Source organism: Myiozetetes cayanensis, unplaced genomic scaffold, assembly GCF_022539395.1.
Source record: "Myiozetetes cayanensis isolate MyiCay16 unplaced genomic scaffold, myiCay2020 scf6-25, whole genome shotgun sequence".
NCBI lineage: Eukaryota > Metazoa > Chordata > Aves > Passeriformes > Tyrannidae > Myiozetetes > Myiozetetes cayanensis.
Window position 1 is genome coordinate 58,588,319 of NW_026087853.1, and position 24,262 is coordinate 58,612,580.

General features: G+C 41.8%; 1 protein-coding gene across 1 annotated transcript in view; it reads left to right on the forward strand.

Annotated features, from left to right (window-relative positions):
- The first annotated feature begins 3,369 nt into the window (after window positions 1–3,369).
- The window catches only part of CSTF3 (cleavage stimulation factor subunit 3), a 40,345-nt gene continuing 19,452 nt past the window's right edge, over window positions 3,370–24,262 (forward strand). Inside the window, exons 1-3 of the mRNA XM_050334958.1 lie at window positions 3,370–3,534; window positions 10,381–10,482; window positions 10,620–10,715. Of these exons, the coding sequence (XP_050190915.1) occupies window positions 3,505–3,534; window positions 10,381–10,482; window positions 10,620–10,715 (228 nt within the window). The 5' untranslated portion in view covers window positions 3,370–3,504. The remainder of the gene's footprint in view (window positions 3,535–10,380; window positions 10,483–10,619; window positions 10,716–24,262) is intronic.

Sequence of the window (24,262 nt, forward strand, 5' to 3'; positions counted from 1 at the left end):
GGTGACAACACGGGGAGGGACAATCCCCAGCATCCTCTGCATTCAGTCAGCACTGACACGTAGAAATTAGTGTGGCACTTCCAATCCAAGAGCTGAAAACCTTCTCTCCAGCGTTGAGCAGACGTAATTACATCTGTGAACAAATCCTTTGGAAAATAAGGTTGTTAGCAGTTAGAGAGCTGCACTGAAAGGGCTGCACAAAACCCGTGATTTCGTAACTAGCACGAAAAAATGATCTGCTGTGGCAGCTGAAATCGCTTGGAAGACAGGCATGTCAGTTGTTTGATAACCACCACCCCAACTGTGAAAGCAGTTCCCTTCCAAGTTTGCTTCACTTACAGTTTGCCGAGACCTCGGCACGGCTGCCTTTAGGGTTCAACACCTATTTAAGATCTCATTTTCTCCCAGCTTTAAGTGACACGTCGTTTTTGTTTCTATTCTGCAGAAATACATGAGTACCCCTGAACTGTAGGCACAGCAGTCTTCACAGTGTGCAGTTCTTCAGATTTGATTTTGATTTCTGCAGCGTTCCCTCCCAGAGCAGTGGAACCCAGGGAAGTTTCCCTGCTAACTCATAGCTTGCCATTAAGCCTCGTGCCAATTTACTGAGCTAAGCATGAATCACCACGGCACAGCAGGCATTAACAGTGTCCTCTTGCTCTGGGACCACAAACCATCAGAAAATTAAAAGCGCAGCCTTTCTGAGCAGCCAGGCCTGTAATCATGTCCTCACCGCTCCAGCTACCCCGGGAAGGGAGGCCTTGAGCTGCCCCACGGGAGATGACGCGGCTTCTGAAGGGAGGGAAGGAACAGCCCCATCCCAAAACACCTTCTGGGCTGTGCAGAAGGAATTGGCAACTCAGGAGCTGTTGCATCCTCATTATTTGCTCTCATGCCATCAGGGAGGAAGCTCCAAATCAGCCCTGTCAAATGGGCCAACTAACATGAACTTCCAAGCCAGGGCACTTCTGTATTAGGCCCAAATTTAAGCTACAGAGAGGCCAAACCTGAGTTAAGCTAACCCTGCTGTACCTAAACTCTAACTTTTATAATAAGACAAGTAAACCTTTTCAAACTGACTTGTTTTATTATTGTTATTATTATGTGGGATGAGGGAGCAAAAGTCTTAATGACGTCGGGCATCACTTATTTTGCCCATCACTAACTCGTTCCATTAGATAAGATGCTGTTGGTGCTGTCACCTTCCAAAAACACCTTTATCACTCTATAAACCTCGAGGAGTCAATCCCAAAAACAGAAGCAGCTAAAATCAGAACAACCCAAAGAGCCAGAAAAAACTTCAGCCAGGCCAGTGAGCCAGCTGACACTCTGCAGTCCCACAACAACATACCTGTTGTCTAATTAGGGGTTTCACCAGCACTGCTTTGAGCAATTACTTTGAAGGAATTGGTTCCTAGATGGGAGATGGAAAAACAATGCACTGCTGAATTAGAAACGCAGGGGTTTGGGGGAAAAGAAATTTTAATTATTCATCGAATATTTTCAAAAGTGAGTCTCGTTGTGACACGGAAGGAATAGCCCCTAAAAAAACAACAAATTAGGCTCACAAAATCACTGTTCTCCAAGAAGAGGACAGCTTATCTTATCACCACAGATTAACAGGCATGTTTGTACTTCAGTTCTGAAGAACCAAAACCCCGAGAAGAAAAACGTTACTGCCCAGATGAGTCAAATAAGTGTTTATTACCTGCTGCCTTTTTCCTTTTCCCAGGTGGAGCTTCAGGTTACACCCGATGTTTTCCTCGTGTCCTCTTTCCACGCGTTTCTGTGGTTAAGAAAGTGACCGCTGTTGGAAGATGAAGCAGAAAGGGACCCACGGCACCAGCACTGAGACGTTCCACGTCTCTCTTTGCGTGACTCTCACACAATTTTAAACCCACTCACACTGTTGTTGTGAGGGCAGCTAAGTCAGCTTTCACCCTGCTACCTGCCGAGCCTCCTCCAGTGATTTTAAGTTATTTATTTTTTTATTTTTTAATCACACGGCCCAGTTTTTCTGATTCAAAGCCTTTCCCCTCGCGGTCAGGGTGGGTGAATATTTCGTAAATGAAATGAAGCAGCTTTAAGGGGAGCTGCCCCTCCCGTGCCCTCGAGGTCCGTCGAGACAGCGACCTCTGAGCGCGTGTGTTTCGAAGTCTCCTCCTCGACGAGCAGGAGCTCGGGGGGGAGGTGGAATTGCCCCCTGTAAATCGGCAACAAGAAACCCCCCAAAGGCTCAATTTGAGAGCGTCAGCGGCCAGGCATTGGTTTTATTATCAGCCACACGGGAGGATCGCTCCTCTGATCACGCGCGTGGATTCATTTACGATATCACATATTCAACACATTCACGCCTTATCTCATAAAGTTCATACATATGCTAATGAGCTCTAAGAAATTCTCTGAAGTCCTAATTGTGGTCACTAAAGGGCGTTCTGGTGGTCGTTTGGAGCTTGAACTTTACCAAAACTTGCCCGCCGAGCAGCCTATTTACAGCTGGTAAGAAAATGCCTTTATTCAGCGTTTCTTAACCCAAAAACCGGATACGTCACACGCGTTTTGAGTACAGAAAGCCAAAAAAAAAAAAAAAAAAAAAAAAAAGCACACAAGTTTCTTGCAGTGCCAGGTGCAAGGGGGAAAAAAGATTTCCCGGGATGCACCTCCAGTCACGCCGGTTTCGTAGATTTATGCAGCTTTCTAATTACAGATTCGAGGATTACCTCACCTGTCCCACCCGACCTCCTCCCACAGCATCCCCCTCGAACTGTTCTCCCCTCGGCTCTGCCTTCTGGACATGGTTCAAGGCTTAGGATCGGTCTCATCTCCTTGGGCTTTGTCTTCTTTCTCGCTTTTATCAGTCTCTTTCGCGAGTGCGAGCAGCCGCCTCCGCTTTCATCAGAGCCCTTCCCTGTAAAGAATCATCGCCTGAGAACTTCCAACCTTTGCTAAAACACGCGAGCTCCGTGTCTCAAGCGCTCTCGAAGTGCTCAAGTCTAAAACACGCGAAGGGCTTGATTTTACGGCTACGGTAAAAAATAAAACAAAACAAAAACACCTCCCGAGGTTTCAGAGGCCCTCCCGGGGTAACGGAGGGGAAGGGGGGGGGGCGAGCGATGGGAGCGAACAGCGACACCGCGGGGCGCCACGGCCCGGCTCGGCCACCCCTCAGGGACGCGCGGCGGGGCTCCGTCCTTCCCCCGCCGCCGTGGAACGAGCGAGAGAGACACGGAGAGAGGAAAACAGGGATGGAACGGGGATGGAGGGAGGGCAGGAGAGACTGAGGGCGGCGCCTCCCTCATGGCCGCCCCTTCTGCGGCTTCTTCCGCCCGCCCCCGCGCGCGGCGATGACGCACTTCCGCCTCCCCCCTTCCCCCGTCCCTGAGGCGCCGCCGCCATTTTGCCGCTCGGTCGGAGCCGGGCGCGGCCGCGGCGGGAGCAGCGCCCGAAAAGGGGCTTTGTTTGACCTCGCTCGGGGCACCCCCCCCGCGCCCCACAGACCGCGCCATGTCCGGAGAGGGCAGCGCCGGAGACCAGGTGAGCGGGGAGGGGGGAGCTGGGCGAGCCGCGCCCCGGGGGGAGCGCGGGCCCGGTGGGGCCCGGGGGAGCCTCGCTTGTTCCCGGTCCTTGGGCACGGCGCGCTCGGGAGGAGAATTCCCAACCGGGTTAGCTCTTTGCACTGATAACTTGCTGTGTTGGGTGAAGCGAGCGCTGGGCGTTTAGTGAGCGAGGCCTCTCTAACGACGCGTTCTACCTCTCCGATTAGGCGTTATTAAAACGCGTTTAAATTAGGAAAAAAGCGATTAAAATATACTTAGATATACTGAAATATACTTAAAATATATTTATTAGGTTAAGAGAGTCCTTTGTTTTACGGCGCAGGTATCCTCTAGCGTGAAAACTCCTCTGTAGTTTCAGTGGAGTTTGGTCTGTTGGTTTGTTTGGGGTTTTTTTGTTTGTTTTTTTAAACATATATTTACCATAATTTGTTCTTTTTATAGGGGGTTGCAGTCAGGGTGTTGTACTGTTATGGGGTTTTTTTATCTTACGTTACTGTGAACTATCTCCTGCTTGCTGGCAGAATTTCTCCAAGCTGGTTTTTTTGTGGGGTTTTTATGTGTGGGGTTTTTGTTTTGTTTTGTTTTTTTAAGCAGTTGGGATTATGTTTAAAATGGGTGTCAGTGGGAGAGGTGGGGATGGAAGTTCCTGGCGGAGGGAGGAGGGATTGGCGACGCAGTCACATGCCTGAGTGGCCACGGTAGCCTTCAAAAACGCTTAAAAATTTAAGCTGACGGCTCGGTGCTTCTTTAGGGAGCTTTTTATTTGTAGAACGTTATTTTCTTTATTTAAAAAAAAAAGAAAAAAAAAAAGGTTAATTTTCGTGCGTTTTACCCCGCAAGGGTGCGGGGTGTAAATTTTACACGGATGGCTGTAGGAAGGGCAAATGCTCAGAGTGTGAAATATCCGTTTGGCCTGGCTGGGAGAACATCCCCAAAATCGGCAGCCTTTGTGCTCCGAGCTGGGCAGGTTAGTCAGGTGTGCTTGGGGCACGTTTTGGTGTAAGAGATTCTTCAGGATGGTTCATTTCATTGCTGCAAAGGAGTGAGAATATGCTACAGCAAAGTTCTGTCGGTGATGGTGTGTAGTGTTTCACATTTAATATTATCTTTCTTTATATATATATATATATATGTATAAATACGTGGATGTTTCGGGGCTCAGTTGAGCTGTTGGTCAGAGCAGCGTGTGTGTTTCTGTAGCTTCTAACACATTACTATTTAACTTAAAACAGTGCTGACTTAAGGTTTTATTTTCTTTTGCAAGAGAGTGTTTGATATGCAGAGGGCTGAATCACTGTCTGTAGAGTGAAGTGGAAGTTACTCTGAAGTAACAGCTGCAGCGTTGTCACAGAGGGGTCTAGCTGTCAAAAATCTGTAAATGTTCACTTGCAGCCCCCGAAAGTATCTATTTTAACATATGGCCTAGGGGTTGGTCCATGCTAAGGGTTTTTTTGCTCCCTCTGATTACTGTGTTCACGTTGGGTGAACTTTAAATAAAATGAAAAGCTTTTGTAGAGTGAGTTAAATTTTTATTGTGCCTCGTCCCTGCCCCACCCGCAGCTGCCGCGGGCTGGGTGGGACCCAGCGGGGCGCTCTGACTTAGCAAACATTGTTCTGAGGGCTGTAAATGTGCCCTGCTGTGGGAGGCTGGAGCCCGGCAGAGGTTGGGTCGCACCTGGCTTCCCTGTTTCGGGTTTCATTTGCTGCCTCCCCGAGCGGCTCCTGGAGTTCTGGGGGCCGTTTTCATTGGCAGTCACACGGGTCAGGGTAGAGGGGACGCTGCACGGTTCCTTTGCTTCTGCCTCGTGGGGTAAGATGGAAACGCGGTCAGTGTTTGACTCGCTGACGTGCAGGGGAGTCTGCATCCTGCTTCTCAGAGCTCAGCTTTTGGGGGGACTTCCAGAGGCAGCCAGGGGAATAACAGGCTGTCCTGCTGCCTCCAGCAAGTACAGAGAAGGACAGAGCGGAATGCTGGATGTAGGGAGGGCGGGAGAGTAAAGGAATTACAAAGTTTAGTATCTAGGTGGGCTCTAGGAAGCTTTGTTGTACTGGGGGCAGCGCAGCTGAAAGGTGGATTTACTGCATTTAGGCCAAGCTTAAGTCCAGGAATTGCTGGGCTGCTCTCCTGGGTGGATCAGGAGCCTGAGCTGTGTTATGTAGGTTGTCTCCTCCTTGCACTGTTATTGTAGAACAAGACAGAGCTGCAGCCACCACTCTTCAAATATACTTAAAAATCTTGCACTGTGTTAAGTGTGCTGGATCCAAATTAACTCTGCAGAACCAGCTGAATGGTGTCAGGACTTCAAATCTGTTAGGCCCCTGCCAGACACGGTGTTTAACAAACCAGAGTTTCCAGGGTCAGTTTTTGGAATACCAAACACTCAGCCCTGTCTGTGTCACGGACATGCACATTTGCAGACTGCAAGGCTGCATCTGTTGGTCAGAACATACCAGAGCAACCTACTCTCATTTCTTGCTGGGACTTTTCTTCGTTTTTTTACTCCTTTCTCCTTTTTTTTACTCTTTCCTCAAGTTCATGTCTTGGGTCCGTTTGAGGTGGTACACCGTGAAAGTTTCTGCATTCTAAATACAATCCTAAATGTTGTAATTAACTTTAACATTTTAAAAATAGATGTCACTGAGTGCAGGGCTGAAAGCAGAAGGTTATTCTTGCAGGATTGTTTAACATCTCAGGAGGAGCCATTTGAAGGAAACTTCTCTAAGAGCCTATTTTATGTGATACCTGTGGAACTGGGTTTGTTGTCACTGTTAATGTTTACCGCAGGAACAGGCTGTAAACAGAATGAACACAAATGTTGATTAAGAAAGACTCTTGAATTGGCAGTGTGGTGGTTTTACGTTAATCATTACACAGTTGTAAATACACTATAATTTAGGTGCATTTCCAGAGTCAGTAAGTTCCAGGTATGCCAACAAGAACTTGAAGTGGAAAATGTGTCAGCCTTAAGTTTGGGAAATAGTCCCGTGAGGAAAGAAGGGTAATCAGTACTAGTTCAAAGCTCTTGGTTTATCCAGAGTTGTGAAACAACCCAGATTGTGTTGGGATGGAGCAGTACTTAACAAAAGTATCCTTTTTTAGTTATTTAAGATGAATGTACTGGGCTATGTCTGCTCATAGTGGTCCAGTCTTAAAGGACAACATTTTTCACAGTTAAATTCATTTAGCAGCAGAATAGAAGAAGTCAAGACATTAAAAACATTTCATAAAGTGCAAGGATTGATAAGCTGTAACTGTAGTGCAGTGAAGGGATGTGTTACTGAGGAAAGGATTTTAAAACTTCCCCTGTGCACAACCAGCTATAAACAAACTCCAAGGAAAAAAACCTTTAGACTGGACAAACCTGCACATTTACCAGTGCTTGTTAAGTTGGCTGTTAATGTGTTTGAAATTGTATCCACTGGGTCTGCTACAGTCCAGGCTGTGCTGAGCTGTGCAATAGCAGCCAAAAACACCAGGCAGCAGCTTCTGTGTCATGGGCATAATCCTGCTTTGGAATATTGAACCAGTTTGACTAAACTAGCCATTAAAATTTCTGCCTTTTTGTGCACAACAGCCTGTGTGTCTTGTTTGTAGAAGTTCTTATTTCCTAACTCGTGGTAGTCTTTAAATCATCTTAAACTGGCCACTTCACAGGTGGAACAGCTGATTTAAATACATTTCCTTTTCACTGCAGAAGATCCTTCTGTGGAAAAAGGAGGATGCCTCAAGAACTGGATGCATTAAGTGGTGCAAATAATTGAAAGGTGTTTAGATAAGTATTTTTTTGCAGTCTTTTGAAGTCAAGGTTCATTCAAGAGGCCTGAGGAAACGGTTGCTTTTACCAGGATGGTATAAAACAATTTTTCCTTGAAGGTGATTGATAAATAGCTTTAAGTAAATATTAGAAGTCAACTTTGTTGCTTCTGGTTTTGTTCCCTCTGACATTCTTTATGAGTTCAGATTTGGATTTTGTGCCAGTTGATGTATTTTGCAGGAGGGAGTTCCTAGACTTCTTGCTAGACAATTTGGTTTTAGGTCTTTTCAGATTTTGGAAAGATCATTTTACCCTTTTAGTATCTGTGAAACTCAAAAATCTGTTGCTATTTGCCAGTGTATAAATAATAAAAGGGAAGCTGTGAACTGGACTAGGTGGTCAGAAGATACAGAACCTGAAGTGCTAAAATAATTCCATGACCTTCAGAGGATTGTTTCTGGGATAGCAGCCTATTATGTGAATGTACTGAACACAGCTATCAAAAGCAGAGGAAAAATGTGTTTTTACAGTCTGTATGCAATAATTCACTGTGACACCTTTTTTTAAGACTGTAAAGAAAAGTTAAAAGCCAGTATCTATCTCTAATTAGGTTGGGTTTTATAGTAGTTTAAGCTGATCTAAGTTGGGACTGCTGAGGTCTTGAATGGTTTTGGCATCGATCTGATCCTGCAATCAAGGGATTGAACCATTAGAAAGTTAATCACTCTTCTAATAGGATTATTTTTCTGCTGATTTAACTGCAGGACTGGCTTGTTACAGGATGAGCTTATGTGAGAATGCTTATCTAGGGGCAGGATCATGGCAGTGAACACCCAAGAATTGAGTGTTCACAGTTTGGGACGTTGCTGCTTGTGCAGGCATGACAAATACAGAATCAAAAGCTGCACAGCCTTGAAGTGACAACGGCAGATGTGAGGGCAGAGTGCAGGTAATAAGCAGCTTTCACGACTGGGCGCAAATGTTTTCTGCCCAGAGCTGAGTTAGGTTGGAAGTCGAGCTCCTGGTTCCCTTTTGCTGTCCGTGTGCACTGGGTGTTCATCCTCCCAGGTTTGGCGTGTGGCTCCAGCTGTGTTTGCTCACACACCCAGTCCTGGCAAAATGGTTCAGACTGGGAATTCGAAGGGTTGATTCCTGCAGTGTATCAGGAGTGATTATTTGTGGAGGTGCGAAGTAAAGAGGTCCTATTTTCCCTCAGGTAGAAGCAGGACACTGATTTGCCTGCAGTGCAGTGTGTCCATGGAATGTGGATGGCTTGTACACATCCTGAACTTCATCTGCTGCTGCTAAGTGAATATTTGCCAATTTAGGAAATGACAGTCTTTTTATTTTCCAGTAAAAGAATGAACTTTTTGTGCTTCTTACACAGACTGAGTCCTGTATCAAATGTACAAAATTAACTTGGGAGTGCTGTAGTTATGCATCTTACCCACTTTGATTTTTTCATGAGCTGTTTCAGCCTTTCTGAGGTTATGACCCTGTATCTGCACAGGTGAAATCAAATTCCTGGGAGTCTTAGTTGACACTGCAGTGAAACAATTATTTTTCTGTCACATGGGAAGATTTGAGATAATACAAGTAAATTACTACTGAGATAGTTGAAATGTGTTTTAGTGGCCCATTCTACTTTTTCTTGTTGGAACTCTGTATTTACAGTGCAGGACCCTGTGTTTTTGTAGAGTGGGATCCTTTTTAATGTAGGAGGCATTAACAGAACTGACACAATAGTACTGCTACTTTGGGTCACCTGTAGAGGCAGTGCTTAAACCTTGGAAATTTCAGCTTCAGTGCTGTGTTCTGTAAGCTGAAATATGTTTATGCATGTCATTTTGGGGGAAATAAAACCACTGGTTCATTTTATAATGTGTTTTGCATCTCAAACATGTATTAGTTGAACTTGGTATTACAGAGTCAAAATATGGAAATTTATGAATTTACTACTTTTGAGCTGACAATTTTGAGCTACTGCTTTTTAATTTGATTTTTTAAATGAAATTAATTTGATAATAGTTTATTGTGGGACTTGGTACTTGCCTTCAAGCTACACTGGGTAATTAATGTTAAGAATTACTTGAAAAGTAAATGAAAAGAATAATGGTCTTTAAACTCCTATAAAACCCTTCCACTTACTTTTTTTTTCTCCCTTTAATGCTTATCTACCATTCCATGTCCATTTTTAGATTTTTCTGCACAGTAAATCAGTCACTCTGCACTATGCAGTACAGAAATGTTTAATTAGGTGGCTAACTTGTAAATAAAATTTGACCAGCAAGGTCTTGTAGCAGTGACTCGCAGGTTGTTATTGTTGCATCTCACAAAGGCAGGGATTGGGTGGGTGGTGTGATTTTTGGGTTGCTACAACAACCGCCTGAAGATGAGTCAGAATCAGAAAGTCAGTAAATAAGCTGTTTGCAGTACAGGTCAGAAGAATATTTCATAATAAACTTTGTATCCTTTAAGGTTGTAACGAGAATGTATTTTAAGGGGTGTCTGTGTGTGATCTTCAGATTGTAATTAGTTTTTAATCTGCTTTGTGCTAACAGTGTGAAATCCAGAAAAATATCTGGAAATGACAAAGCATCTATTTCCAGAGGCCTTTGAAAGAAGACTTAAACCTATTCTGTTACAGTAACTGTGTCAACAAGTACACATTCAATTTGGTAAAGCTTTTTTTTTTTTTTAAAAAAGGGGCAGTCTAAGGATAATTTAGTGTCAAAACTGCAGGAAGGCAACTGTAAGATGGGAGATCAGAAAGAAAATATTTAAAATTCATAGTGAAGTAAACTTTCTGGCAAGCTCAGGTTTGCTCCCATGTTTTAGAAACGCTGTGAGTTGGTTTAGTGTAACTCTTTGCTGGGTGTCCACAAAGGGAGAAGTTGTGCTGAGAGTGCATTATCCTATCAGGACAGCTTGTTTTCCCCATAAATTGAAAACAGAGCTCTGGAATGTTACACTGTCACAATGTTACTGTTAGCTTGACTTTGTGGCCGGGGCTGAACTTTTCAAACACCGCTTGTGATCTCTTATGTCTTCTTTTTTAATTTTTCTAGACTGCTGAATATGTCCCAGAAAAAGTGAAGAAAGCTGAAAAGAAACTCGAAGAAAATCCATATGACCTTGACGCTTGGAGCATTCTCATTCGAGAGGCACAGGTTTAGTGATATAGGATTACATTTCCTTATCTATGGTCCACTCACACTATTTGGTTCTGGAGTAAAAAAAAAAATCAACATATTCCTTTACAGAAATCATAATTACTGTAAATGCTGTTTTGATTTTCAATTTTTAGAATCAGCCTATAGACAAAGCCCGGAAGACCTATGAACGCCTTGTTGCCCAGTTCCCCAGTTCTGGCAGATTCTGGAAACTGTACATTGAAGCAGAGGTTAATATTTTATTTTTTTTTTTACATTTATTTATTTTTTTTCTTATATGACATCTCATAGGAATTTTAAGTTTCTACTTTTATAAGCATGATTAAGATAGGCACATAATATCTAGGGAAAAGGGGATTTTAAATATGCCTTGCCTTTATTTTGTAAAATAGGTACGAAGGAACGATTAAAATGAATTCTAAAGTATTGGGTCTTTTATGAGTTGATGATTGTTGCATTATGGAATTGCAACAACATTAAAACTGTTTCAATGGTATTGGAGTGCTTTAGCCTTTTATTTGCTTGTCGTGTCAATTTATTGCCTCCCGTGTCATTTACTTAGAGGACTTATTTTTTTATTTACACATACAAACTTATTTGAATGACTTTCTCTGAATATTTGGATTTTATTTTTCTTTCATTTTGCTTTCTTAGGGAATTGAGTGTTTCTGTGAACAGTGTTTGTGGGGAGGGTGTGGGGTGGAAGCTAATTTCTGGAATGAAAATGCTGGGGAAAATGCATTAGCACAACTCATTAGCTTTTAAAATTCCCAACAAAATTGTGTTTGTTTACATAACTGTGCAAGACTTCCCCCTGAGTGCATTGGTCATTCAGACCATGTTTGATGACATGCCATGAAATGCCCTGGATAACTGGGGGTGGGGTGGTTCTGCTTTTATTCATTTCTGTAGTTGTTATTTAATCCTAATGCACATGCTTTTCTGTGGGCATCTTCCAGCTGCACCTTTTTCTGGGGACAGATTTTCTGTGTGATGAACTACAGGGGTGGGGACCTGTGTTCTGTAGATGAGAAATGAGCTCAATTTATTTTTTTTTTTTCCATTTCATGTGACACTTGCTGTGCAGCAATCTGAGTGGCAAAACTTCATTGTATAGTTATCATACCTTATTTTACATTAAATTTACATCTCCAGACGTGCCTGGCAGTAAACTTTGAAGACAAATAAAATTGGGATGATGGGAATCTAACAGAGATTTTTATATTGCAGTTTGAAGTAAGATGTTCTAGTGCAATCTGAATGGATGTTACCAAATTAAATAGAGTTTTCACTATTTTTTTTTCCAGCAGTTTGTAGCAGTGGTTAGAGTGTTGGTTGTACATGTTTGGGAGATTGTGAATGGACTAACATACAGATACATATTTTTGCTGTTGGGACCCTGCAGCCAAATCCTTTAGCCTTTTGTACCCTGCAATGTTTGCTACAGGTTCCAGTCTTAGAATACAATCTGATTTCATTGTGACATTAAGTTACCTGATTTCTGTGCTTATTTAAAGCCTTTACCTTTCCCACGCCTCAAATTTCAGAGTAAGAACACCTCAGAAAGCTGGCACTATATATTGTAGATCTTTCAGCAGAAAATCCTGTTACCAGTGTGACAGACATTACCTCCCTTAATCCATACCTTTTAACTGATCTATAATCTCAGAGTATTTAGAAACATTAACGGTGGCAAAGCTTGTGACAGTCTAGAATATCGTTTTTATGTGCTCCTTCCAGGAAGGAAGATCAGCTGCTTCTCAGCAGGTTTGGTAACCAGGTAACACGAGGTAAATTTGAGGAGGAGAGAATTGGCAGAACGATCACGAGTCCTTTTGTGTCTGCCTAATTAATACACTTCAGATATTGGAGAAATGGAACATGATTCTGTTATTCAAAACAGTGGGGAAGTATGAGCTGTAGATTTGTGATAGAGGTTACAATTGAAGAGGGCTCTATTTGAAAGAAATGTAAGAGGGCACTTTTTAGGAATTTATCTTCCACACAGATTTTAAAAGTCCCAGTTATGGCTTAATTTTCAACTTTGCTTTCCTGGTTCCAGTAACATACCACAGAACTCACATAGTGACTGGTTTACCTACACAGCAGTATGATTTTCTCTGCCTCTTCTAAGTATGTAAACACCTGTGGCTGTAAGTTGAAATAACTTCTAATTTCCAAATTCCCCCCTAAAAAAAAATCCACGCTCACACAACTGGATGCTCTTGTCAGTGTTGTTTGAAGTTGCATATCATATGAACACCTCACCTGAGAGTAAATTTAACATGAAATGTTTCCTCTCATGTTCTTTTAACACTGTGGTTGAATATAAATTAAGTCTTCAATTCATTTTTGAAGGCTACCTGAGGTAGAACAATTGCTTTGAGACTTCTTTGATTGCAGCCTTAAGATGTACAAAGAATATTTGGGAAGGTGTTTTCCAAATACTTTTTCCCGTGGAAATCTTAGTAGTCTCCTCCTGCTAGAAAGTTTCTTTTGGACTGTTCAGAAGTGTAGATCTTCTCAGCCTTGAGTTGGGAAAAGTGAATCTGCGGTAGATCTTCAGCACAGCTTTTGATTTCCTTTCACTGCCTCAGTGTTGAGACCTGAAAATTGCCAAATCTTTAGTCATCTATAAGTGCATTTCTCCTGATGTCAAACAAGCATTTTATTCTTTAACATGATAATGTTTCCTCTTTGCTTCACAGAAAGGGAGAGGAAGGTGGGGGTTGTTTTCTGGCAGGTTGTCTTTCACTAGAGAATTTTGTCCTCTGAAAGACATAAGGCAGAGCTGCAAACATTGCCAAGCTGTGGGCTATTACTGGCAGATTAGCCAGGGTGAGGGTTGTGACTGTGGCCTTGGGAAAATAAAATTAGCCCTTTTAACAACTGTACTCTTGATAAAGGTGTTAGAAGTCTTCAAATTCCTGTTTACTTAACTCAAGGAACGTGTTCTCTTTAGTCACTTCAACAGGAATCATTGTTTATGTGAACAAAACCTGTTACCCTGCCTGTGCCAGTCCACTTGTGATGTATCACATCCCAGTGCAGGCCTTACTGCTGGGATTACCTCTTGGTTTAATGACTGTCCAGCTCACTGACTGCTTCCCTTTTATGTGCATGACTGTGTTCCCAGGTGGAATACAGTGCAGAGCAGTGCTCAGCCCTTGGTGTGTCATCCAGCTCACTGCAGCTGATACACAGACTGTGCTGAAGGAACCAGATGCTCCATGTTGGCATTTTGGGTGCCAAGCACGGATTTATGTGCTCTGGTCCCTTAGGTAGTCAGTAGAACGTGGAAATTAACTTGGAAGGGCGTGCTTTGACTGTTTTTTTAATGGGAACTATACTATTAAAGTTTGAATTGACGAAAAAGTTTGGATTCTCGCACTGGTTCTTATTTCTTCTGACCTTCAAAGAAGAATTGCAGGACGTAGAAGTAATAGAATTGGATGAAACAACTCTCAGTTCACAACTTTTTGGGGGTCACAGTATTTGAACACTTAAATAGAGTTTGGGATTTGATACCTATTTTAGCAAGTAAAATAGTCAACTTGCTATTCCACATCTCTTAAAATTAGGAAGTGGAACAGTAATGCCACTCTTCTCAGGCTCTTGTTTTCTCTAGTTGCTTAAAGGACGTTTTTCTCTTGATACCTTTCTCGTAAAAAAAGCCTCTTTCCTGCAAACTTGAATCAGTTCCCGTGGCAGTGCCTCTGTCACAGTTTGGTAAAGGGGTGTGTAAGTCCCAGTGCCACCTGTGCCATAATGTTAAATCCATAGATCACACAGTCTGGATTCTGGCCTGCTCTGCTGATGTGCTGTGTCTTCTTGGGTAAGTTATTTAACCTGGTTTGCCATTATTAAAACAGATACCTACCTACCTACCTACCTCACAGGGTTGTTGTGAGGCTTGATAATAGTGATTAAAGTGCTTTTGGCATCTGGCTAAAAGGTGCTACAGAAATGTAAAAATAAATTCTGATTTCATACCCTATGATCCCATAGGCCCAGCTGTCTGTTACTATTTTCTTTGTCTCTCTGACTGTTTGAACCATCTCTTAGACACAGAAAGACCTGATAATGCTTTTCATGCACATGAAAGAACGCGACTTAACCAGTGTCCTAAATACTTCAGTAGTTCTGAAGCAAACATTCGAAGCTGTCACTTTTTTTCTCTTTTAGTTTCCTTTGAGAAATCACCAGGTTGAAAATCCTCTTAAGCACATTTATTAAACTGTGGTCATGTATTTGCAACATTTTTTTAATGGGCTAAAGAATTTTTAGTTCCAGTTACTCTGAATGCAAACTTTCATCTGTCCTGAATGCTTCGGGCCAGTTCACACCACACCTTTTTATCTTTTTTTTTTTTGTTGTTGAATATATTGCAATATATCCTGGGTCACCTTAAAGTGTCGTTAGTGGGGGTTAAAAGATTGCCATAATTAAATTAGATTTAAAATTTTCACGAGTACAAGACAGTTGTGACAAACACCCCAAGTCTAGAAACAAGAAACACAAACCTGGTAACGTGCATGTGAAGCGTTGGGCTGTTAATATGTATTTTTCATCTTGAGAATTCTGCAAGTAAGAGTCCTGTGTTGTTGCTCACTCTAAAGAAATGAAACTAGATGCATTTGTTTAACATAACTTCTGTTTGGTATGAACACTTTGAATTTTAGATGTCTCGTAGCCAACCAGATTCTGTGTGAGCATTCAGAGGGTGGGACCAAAGCTTAGGGTTGATTCTTTTGCATTCCATCATATGCAATGCATCAGTATCTTTAATCCATGTAATTCACACTGGTGTGGATGCTAGTCAGAATGTATCATTTAACATACTTGTATATGAAAAATGTTAATAAAACCATTTAGAAAAATGACTGGTTTTGTTTAAAATGTTTGTGTTTCTTCAGAGCATTTTCTTCCCCTCCTTTGCTTTAATCTGGTTGTGAATTCAGGAAAAAAAAATGTTGAACGTACCACCAAAATTATTGCTTGGGATAAAACGGGAACTTCTGTCAGGATGAAGTTGGAGTGGTCAGAAGTCAAAGTAGAATAGACTCCTTGGCTGAGGTTGTGTTTAGTGGTACTTTCTACTGAAAACAGTCTGCTCTTTGTTAAGTTCTTCCTGGAAGGCATCCCCATGATAACCCATGCCCACCCTGCTAGCCTCCCACATTTCTCATGGTGAATTTCTGCTTTTGAGAAACTCCTGTACAGGTGCTCTGTACAAACATTGCACAGTCTTGACCACCTCAGTCTGAGATTTTTCAATCTTTTTGACGACTGTATTATTTATGATCTTTTCTTACTCATTTGTGGGCTTGTTCCATTCCTGTTAATAAATGTTGTTCTGTCTGTGTGATTATTGTAGACTTGCACCAGAAGGTGAATGCAACTTCTTTCCTGTCTCTTCTGCTCACTGTGTAAATACAGGCTGTACATCTTGCAGAGTTGCCGTGGTCCTACAAGTCGTACGATGTGAGAAAGTTCCCCACACACTGACACTCGTAGTTTCAGGAGATGCACGGTACAACACTAGTGGGTTTCTTCGTGACTCTGTTTTCTGTATTTGATCATGAAAAATATCCTGGGAAATTCTTAGGGCATTTTTGAAGTGGGAGCGATGCCTAATGAAGAGATGACTATGAACCCTCTTCTAGAGTGTGTTGCTGTTTTCACATAAATAAACACGAACTGCTTCCTGTTCTGTTGTATTCTTTCCATCTGGGTGACAGAAATATCTCTGTTAGAAATGTTAGCTGTGTACTCTCGTTCACAACACTGTTGGAGTCTCACTTTCAAATGTAACAAGAACAGTGAAAACTCTTCTCATTGTGTCCTTTTTTTTGTTGAAGCCATTCATTGATTCTTCTGTTGATGTTTTGAGGAGGGGGGGGAAATATGTGTGTTAGGTCAGGCACGAACTCAAGCGTCTTATGTTTGAACCTGAAAGAACCAGGAGTAAAACCAGAGGTTTCTTGTGTGCCCTGTATTTGGTACAGATTGGTTATCTTCATCTGCGTGGGAGAGGGAGCTATAGTCCTAATTTCTGATTCATTTCTACATCTCTTCCAGCTTCCAGCTGGTTGAGTTTCCTGATGCTCTTTATTCAGATTTTGAGAAGTGCGATGGCTGTGAGAGAACACTCTGGTAAAACCTTTTCTACCAGTGCTGCTACATAAAATAATATGTGACTTTATTTGCTGTGCAGTCTCTTTACAGATTGTGAAAAGGCTTTGAGTCGTAACTGTCCCGAAATGCAGTGGCTTCTCTTAGCCAGAAGCTCTGTGAAGGCAACCTGTGACAGTCCTGTGTCCTGGCAGCACAAATGGCCTTAATTTTAGTGTGCCTTGGTTTTCCCCTCTTTAGGGTTTGCTTTTCCTCACCACTGGCTTCTGGTGCTCTATATCCAGTAGCAATTTTGGACTTCTGTGTGGTGTACTTAATACCCTATGACATTTTATTACCTTTCTTACATGAAACAGTTCAAAAGCGAGAAGTGACAGACATAGGTTCGTAACTCTACCATTGCACAAGCAGCATTCACTTCTTTAATGCACATTGTATCCATGCAGCTAATTACACATGAGATCCTGGAATGATTTATTTCTGATCCATATTGGGGTTTAGCTGGATGGGTAGTGGCAAATATTCATGATGTAGAAACGTGGGAGCGTGTCCAGGGTTCACTGGAACTGTGGCATCATAAATGTTTGGCTTTAGGGATAGGCATGTAAGGAGAAAGATGTTCCTTTTGAATTTAGTTTGTGCACAGTTTTCAGTATCACTTTTCTAGAGTGGAGTCCTATTGCATCTTGGGCCAGGACTGTTTGATAGAACTCGCTGTTAAGCTGAGGTGTAAGCAGTTCATCTGGCTCTGGGGCTGTTCTTTAGGAGTGGATCGTTCCCTGTGGCAGAGGCTCTGCACTAACCTTGGTTTGCACAAGTTCCAGCGAGCACACACTGCTGATCCATTCGTAGATGGTTGAACCAAAGGTCCTTTAGACTGCCAGGCTAAAGGCTTTCAGACCTTCTAACATCCTCTGCTTCTCCAAAAGGAGGAGGGAGGGGATTGATAGTGTGCTGAGGACGGGTGGGAATTTCACTCGTACCTTCACGCTGGCTCTGTGTTTCAGCAGAACAGCTTATACCTATATCTAAATTATATAGTTTTTATCCTTAATTCAGGCTGTTACTCTAAATTCACTCTAGTTCATTTGAAAAGTTTAGTAGTGTGATGGAGGATCAGCTGTCTTACCTCCTTTGATTCCTGTAATATGTCTGGATAAAACTTAGACTTTCTACTGAGGGCAGCCTATTCTCTCTAGTTCCCTGTGGTTTGCATTAGTGCATGAAATAGAGGATAAGAAATAACCAGTGCGTGAAGGTGGAACAAGACATGACCAGACGTTCTTGCTGTAAACAATCTGATACTGCTGTATTTGGTTCATGTGAGAATAAATATCGATACATTGTTTAAAGTGCTTCTCCATGTCTTACATTTGGACTAAAACGATGCCTAGTTATTCCATTTATAGGATTTTCTATGTCCAGACTGCAACAAAGTCATCAACTTCTGTCAGCTCTCCCTCACCCTGGAAGTATAGGTGTTCAAACACTGTTCTTACTGTGAAACAAAATCAGAGTGAACCCTCAGATTGAAATTGTTTAGACTGACAAAAACAGGGGTGCAGGTTTGTGGTTATGTGTGTGTTACCCTGCAGATAAAGCAGACGTGGTGAAGTCAGAATGTGAGCTAACTTCGTTGTGCTCAGTGGAACTGCAGTTTAAAATGTTGTTTTGATTTAGGGTTTGGATTAATTTTTATGGTTAAATGAGGACATACCAGGTTCTGTGCCTGTGGATTCCTCAGGAATCTCTCAACATATGTATGTGCATTCATTTGTGTGTTTACATGTTAAGGTGATACGGTCACACAGCATAATTAATGTTCTTTTTAAATCATAGAATAGAAATGGGAGTGTATGAGTTTATCAGCGTGAATTTCTACAGGTAATTTACTCAGATTACCTAAAAGTTTTATAGGTACTTAGAAAAATAATTTGTTTAGAATATATTTAAAATAACAATGAAAAGAACTTTATTATCTGCAGCTTCAGCCTGAGTTCAAAAGCATAATTTGATGCTGTATGTAAAGGGGTGGAAGAGATGGAGCTAGATTTCCCTTTTATTTTTGTTGTCTTGAGCCCACTATTGGCCTGCCTTTTCTCCATTCCTCCCTACCCATCGAAATCCTCTTTTGGTGTTTTTTGGGTGCAGCCATAGGAGTATATTTGGGGTGAGAACTGTGGGCTCTCGGGTGTTGCTCTGGGCCGTGTCTTTCAGTGTGCACTCGCAGTTCCCCTTTCAGATGACGAGGAGGTCCCAGGAGGCTCTGATGGGACAGCTCAGACGTTTTCTTTAAGTGTCAGAATTCTGCTGACCATTTTTGATGGGGCAGTGAGTGGAGGAGGGGAGAAGGCTCCCTAGTAATGAAATAATTAACTTTTTGACGCCCTTCTGTAACTTTTGTGATTTTATTTGAAATATAAATGTAAAACTAACCCCGTGACAAACTTTTTAACATCCAAATTATTGCAGAAGAAATCTAGTGCTCTTACCATCTCTTAATCATGCTTATGCAGCTGGATAGCTGCTGGTGGGATTGCAGTGGTGTTGCATTGGTAAAGCATGCAAACACACTCAGCAGCCTGTGATATACAGGGTACTGATGAGACAGTTCTGAATTAGTTTCCTTTAAACTTGCCCTGGAACTTGGTTTGGTTGGTCTCTGTGGTTTACCCCTTTGCGTTGGATCACAGTACTTGGAAGATGACATTGTATCATGCAGGAGTTTGAGGTAGAAGAAGCCCTGTCATGGATGTTAATGCTGCAATTTAGTAAATGTAGGCTTGTATCTACTTCAGGGTGTTCTGCACTTCTAGTTTGCAATCAATGCAAGATGAAGATGAGTAACACTGGATAAGTTTGCCAAAAAATTGCTTTTGTAACACGTTTGCTGGTGGAAGCTCAGTTTTCCTGCAGTTTTCCTGCCATCAGCTCCGGCAATTGACCCTTTCCCCAGATTTCCCATGGCACTGGAGTAATTAATAGTTTCAATTACAGTCCACCTACTTAAACTGACAGTGCTGACAGGCTCATACGTGAAGAAACACACCCTTCATCCCAAATTTGAAAGCAAGGCCCTGCACTGAGGGCCTTGGTCGAGCGGGTTTTGTTTCACTGGGGAGATTTTGTCCTTTTAGTCCTGACTGACTGTGTTTTGGGAATTGGGAATTCTGCCTGACTGTGAGATGGTGCCAGGTGTGCACATCACAGTGATGGTGGCTGATGGTGTATAAAAGGTGACTAGAAGAAAGTGCAGTTCATTTATAATGAAAAATTAGAAGTTTCAAGTGAACTGGTCATAAATAGACTGGGATAAACGTTAAACAGTCCACGTAGGTGCCTCTGAAAACCCTGTCAGCTACTTGAGCTTCCCCTTCTAAAAATGCACTCTTAAAATAGTCCCAAATGCATGGCTTTTTGGTCCAAGCAGCCTGAAAAAATGCTCTGTGTGTGCAAGTTAACATGTTTAATACAGAGCAGGGTCCCCATCCCTGCTCCACCCCCTAACAAATAAATTGCTGCCCTGGTAAGTATGTGTTACTTGCCCATTGTTGTTGCCCACCAACTAGAATTCCTCAGGGAAATGTTACCAGTAAATTTACTTTAATTGAAATTCTGCACAGGAGTACTTGAGCAGGAGGGGCAAATACCTCAGAATATTCCACAGTATTTGCCCTTGATAAAATATCAGTTCTGGTAACCCTGGGCAGGAGCCAGACTATATTATTTATCCTTAAAACTTGAATTTTTTCCCACATCAGATGTGACTAAATAGAATTCAGGCTTCAGTTTTTGGTGGGTTTGGTTTTGTTATTGTTTTTGGTTTTTTTATTAAATTTGATTGATACTCAGAAATTACATAGCACGTGCTGCTTTTTTTGTGTGTGTTCAAAATGGGTGTTAAAAGGGAAGTACCGTGGAACTTTAAAATTAGCAGACAGACTTGAATTCAGCAGAAATATTTTTCTATTGCTAAGCAGATGGAGGTAAGTTTTGTGCTAGTAGTCTTAGCTCTTGAAAAAAAAATTACTGTTCCATAAGAAATATCAAGTATTTACAAAAAAAGGCATGAAATTAGATATTATGTGTTTATTTGTTATTTTAATGTTCCTGAAATTTGGGGTTACATTTTAAGGTTTTTTTTGCAGCATTCTTTAATGCCAATGCAATCTGAACGTATTCTGTACTTACCTAAGCCTGGCAGTGAAAGTCGAGTCCTCACAGTCCCAGTGAGATAATTACATGCTACCTGCCTACCACAGAGTTTTAGAACACTCTACCAGGGGTTTCTGAATCATCAACTATAGCAGAAAAGCCACGAAATGCTCAGTTAGAGGGAAAGAAGTATCAAACTGAATCTCTGCTCTCTCAAAAAAACCAGTTGCCCAGAATATGCCTCGTTCTGCACGGGCAGCGCTTGGTGTAGCAGAAAACGCACTTTTCACCCCAAAAAGCAACAAAGAAACGGGATGATCAGTGCCACCCAGGGCTTTACTACAAAGAAACTCATTGTTCTGAGAGCTCTGTAGCACAGGGGGGCAGAACTGCCAGTGGTGTTTATTTATTCCGGGCGGGTGTAGGTAACAGTAGCAGGTTCACAATCAGTGGATTCACCAGTGAATTTCAGATAGGAGCAACACAATGAGTTGTCTGTGCAAGTCTTTTATCTTAGAAGTACAGCTGACTTAAAGGGGGTTTAATCTTACAATTCCAATTGCGTGGAGGGTATAAAAAACCCCCACAAACACAAACCAGCCTCACATAAAGTGTAAGTTATTCTGAGCTGACCTGTAAAATGAGATGTCAGCGTAGAGCTAACCCCTCTCTCCTTTCAGCAGCAATGTCACCTACATAGCTTTCATTTCTAAAGGATGGGAATGTGTGATCTGTGGTTTTGTTTTCCAGCCTCGGTGCATCTCTGTGTAGCCAATTGTTCGAGTGTAACGTCATTTAATGTTATCTAAGCCCTACTATCAACTCAGACTGACTTAAAAATAGCTATACATGTATTTTTGAAGTGAGACTGTTCCCACAGATGGAAGCCCAGAAGGGCATGAAGCTGAGGTTTAAAAGGGAAGGAGAAGGGGAAGCCACTTTAAAAACTACTTATACAGTGTTTAAATGGGGAAAAGCAGCAGAGCATTTAAATCTTCTAAAAACCTGTGGTTTTTGTGTTGTTTTTTTTTTTTTTAATGTCCAAAGCGGTCTCATTACCTAGGATAGTAATTGCACTCAAATTCAAGTATTCTGGAAACAGAGGACCCAGTGTAGCTGTGCAGAGCCTGTGCACCTAACTGGTTTTGGATTAAGTCATTAACCAAAAATATTTGCATTGTCGTGTGGTTTCAGATTAGGTTGTTGGTGATCAGTCCAGAACTGGTAACTAGATATTGAGAAGACCCTGCAATAAAACTCATATCTTGAAGCAAACTAATAATTCTTACCACTAAATGCTACTTTTGTAGTGAATGTTGTTTTCTCTTTGTTGCCAAAAAGGCGGGAATCTGGGTGTTTCATTCTGTAACTGACTTTCCAAATACAGTCTTTCCTTTTTTCATATTACAGATGAGACTTTTCAGTAACTGTGACTTTTAAAAATATGACATTCTCAAAAAAGAGCCAGTAGAGAATTTCCTTGATTTCTGACAGAAGGATTTTTGATGAGGGCAGCTGCCTGTGTTAGAAAAATAGGGTTATTTCCTGAATTTCAGCAGGAATGCCTCATTGCTGTAAAACAAAAGCAGCCCAGCCATTATCTGAATGCAGTTGCAGAGAATTACTTGTCCTGAGCATTAATCTGCACTGTTTACTTGGAGATTGCTGGTTCTTGGTTTCCTGTGGTGAGACAACTGGCTGCTGTGGTCAGACATGAGAGCCCCCAGGCACCTTTGGAACTCAGGATCAGGCTGATGGTTTTGACAACCATTCTTTGGGCCATTTTTTGCTACAAAATTATTGGAAATCTGCTCTTTACATCCTAGTTGCAGAGACAAAGCATTAAGAACAATTTGTCCTCTGCTAACAGGCCAGGCTGGGCTTGTGCTGATATTACAGGAGTAAGGAGGTTATGCTGTGTGATATTTACATCTCCTAGTGCCATTTTTTTTACTCTTTGAGCCACCTGTGTCCCTTTTCCTTTAGGAGAATTGCTTGTTTGGCTGTCTTTGTTTTGAGGAGAGCTTTTAGCAGAGCAGTACCGTGCTGGAAAATGAGAGGCATTAATGCGTGGTCTGTGAATGAACTGGAGCAGCCAAAAGGGCAGCGGTTCTTTCTGGTCTTAATGTGTTCATTTGGGCTATCAGCCCTTTTTGCTAAGTCAGTGTTCAGGCCACTTGAGGGACCTCTGCCTTGTGGAGGTGTTGCTTTTTTAAAAAGCAGATATTCAAGGATCCCTTTAAAAAGTGAGATCTCTGAAATTCTAAATCGTTCAGGCGTGGTATTAACAGAGATCCTTGGTGAAGGAACAGAGACTTCTTAAAAACTTCCATTGAAATTATTATTATTTGGTAACCATAACTAAAACAGATCTTTTGAAATACCATAATTGACCGTAAGTGTGAAAAAAATATAGGTATTAAACTTATTCTTTTCTAGCCTTTCATGCAAGCATATTTGAAAAGAATGTATAAGAACTGTAGATGTGATGGGTATAGTGAGAAATGGTCAAATTATAAACATAATGGGGAACTTAATGCCCCTAAATACCCCATTTTCCCCAGCTATAACCTCAAATTAAATAGTAAACTGCCACTTTTTAACAAATTTTGCTTTCTTACTCTTTCTGGTATATATTGAGGATAGCAAAATGAAAGGAGGAATGATTTTTCTAATAGCTCTATGTAACTGTAATGAACACTGATTTCTGATAGAAGTGAAAAGAATCTCGACCATTTTAAATTTAGAGTCTTAATAAATGAGATCTTAAGTTAGACCCTTGTAAGGTGTGAGATCTGGGTAGTGAAACAGTTGGTTAATGTCAGACATCTGGAAACACATCTTAAAACTTCCCACTGCTGCTGCAAAATACTCGAGAAACAGGAATGGGAAGGAGAAGTGAACTAAAGTGCGTAGGAAGAACCAAAATGCGTAAGTTGGGAAGGGAGCAAGGTAGTTTGCAGGGGTGTGAGTGTGTGTGTGTGTAGGATTGTTTTCTGCTGTGGCTTAAAGGGAGTGTGAAATTGAAAAGGAAATTACAAGCCACGGGGCAGGCTGAAAATTGACTCTTCATTAAAATGAGAATCTGGGTGTGAAGCGGGAAGGGGTGGATGCTCAGCGTACACCACCTGCTTCATACAGCTCATATTGCATTGAGTTGGATAATGGGCAGATTGCCTAAATCAAAAAGGTAATGGTTTTCCTAATTTGGAGCAGATACTAAAGAATGGGTAGAGATAGAACAAGGAAGAAAAGCTGGTAGTGCTTTAGGTGAGCTGTGAGAACAGCCTCAGTAGACTGAGGCACTACTCACAGGGGAAAGAAAACCTAGACATGGAGCAGTTCCCTTCACCCCAATTTCTAGGCAATTTTTGAATGTCAGATGTTTAGGATGGTGAAGTAAGAGATAAGTGGAGTTGTCTGTCTTCTTTTTAGAAGAACACAGAGTGTGCTTTTCATCGTGACTTGAAAAGGGCTCTTCCTGCTG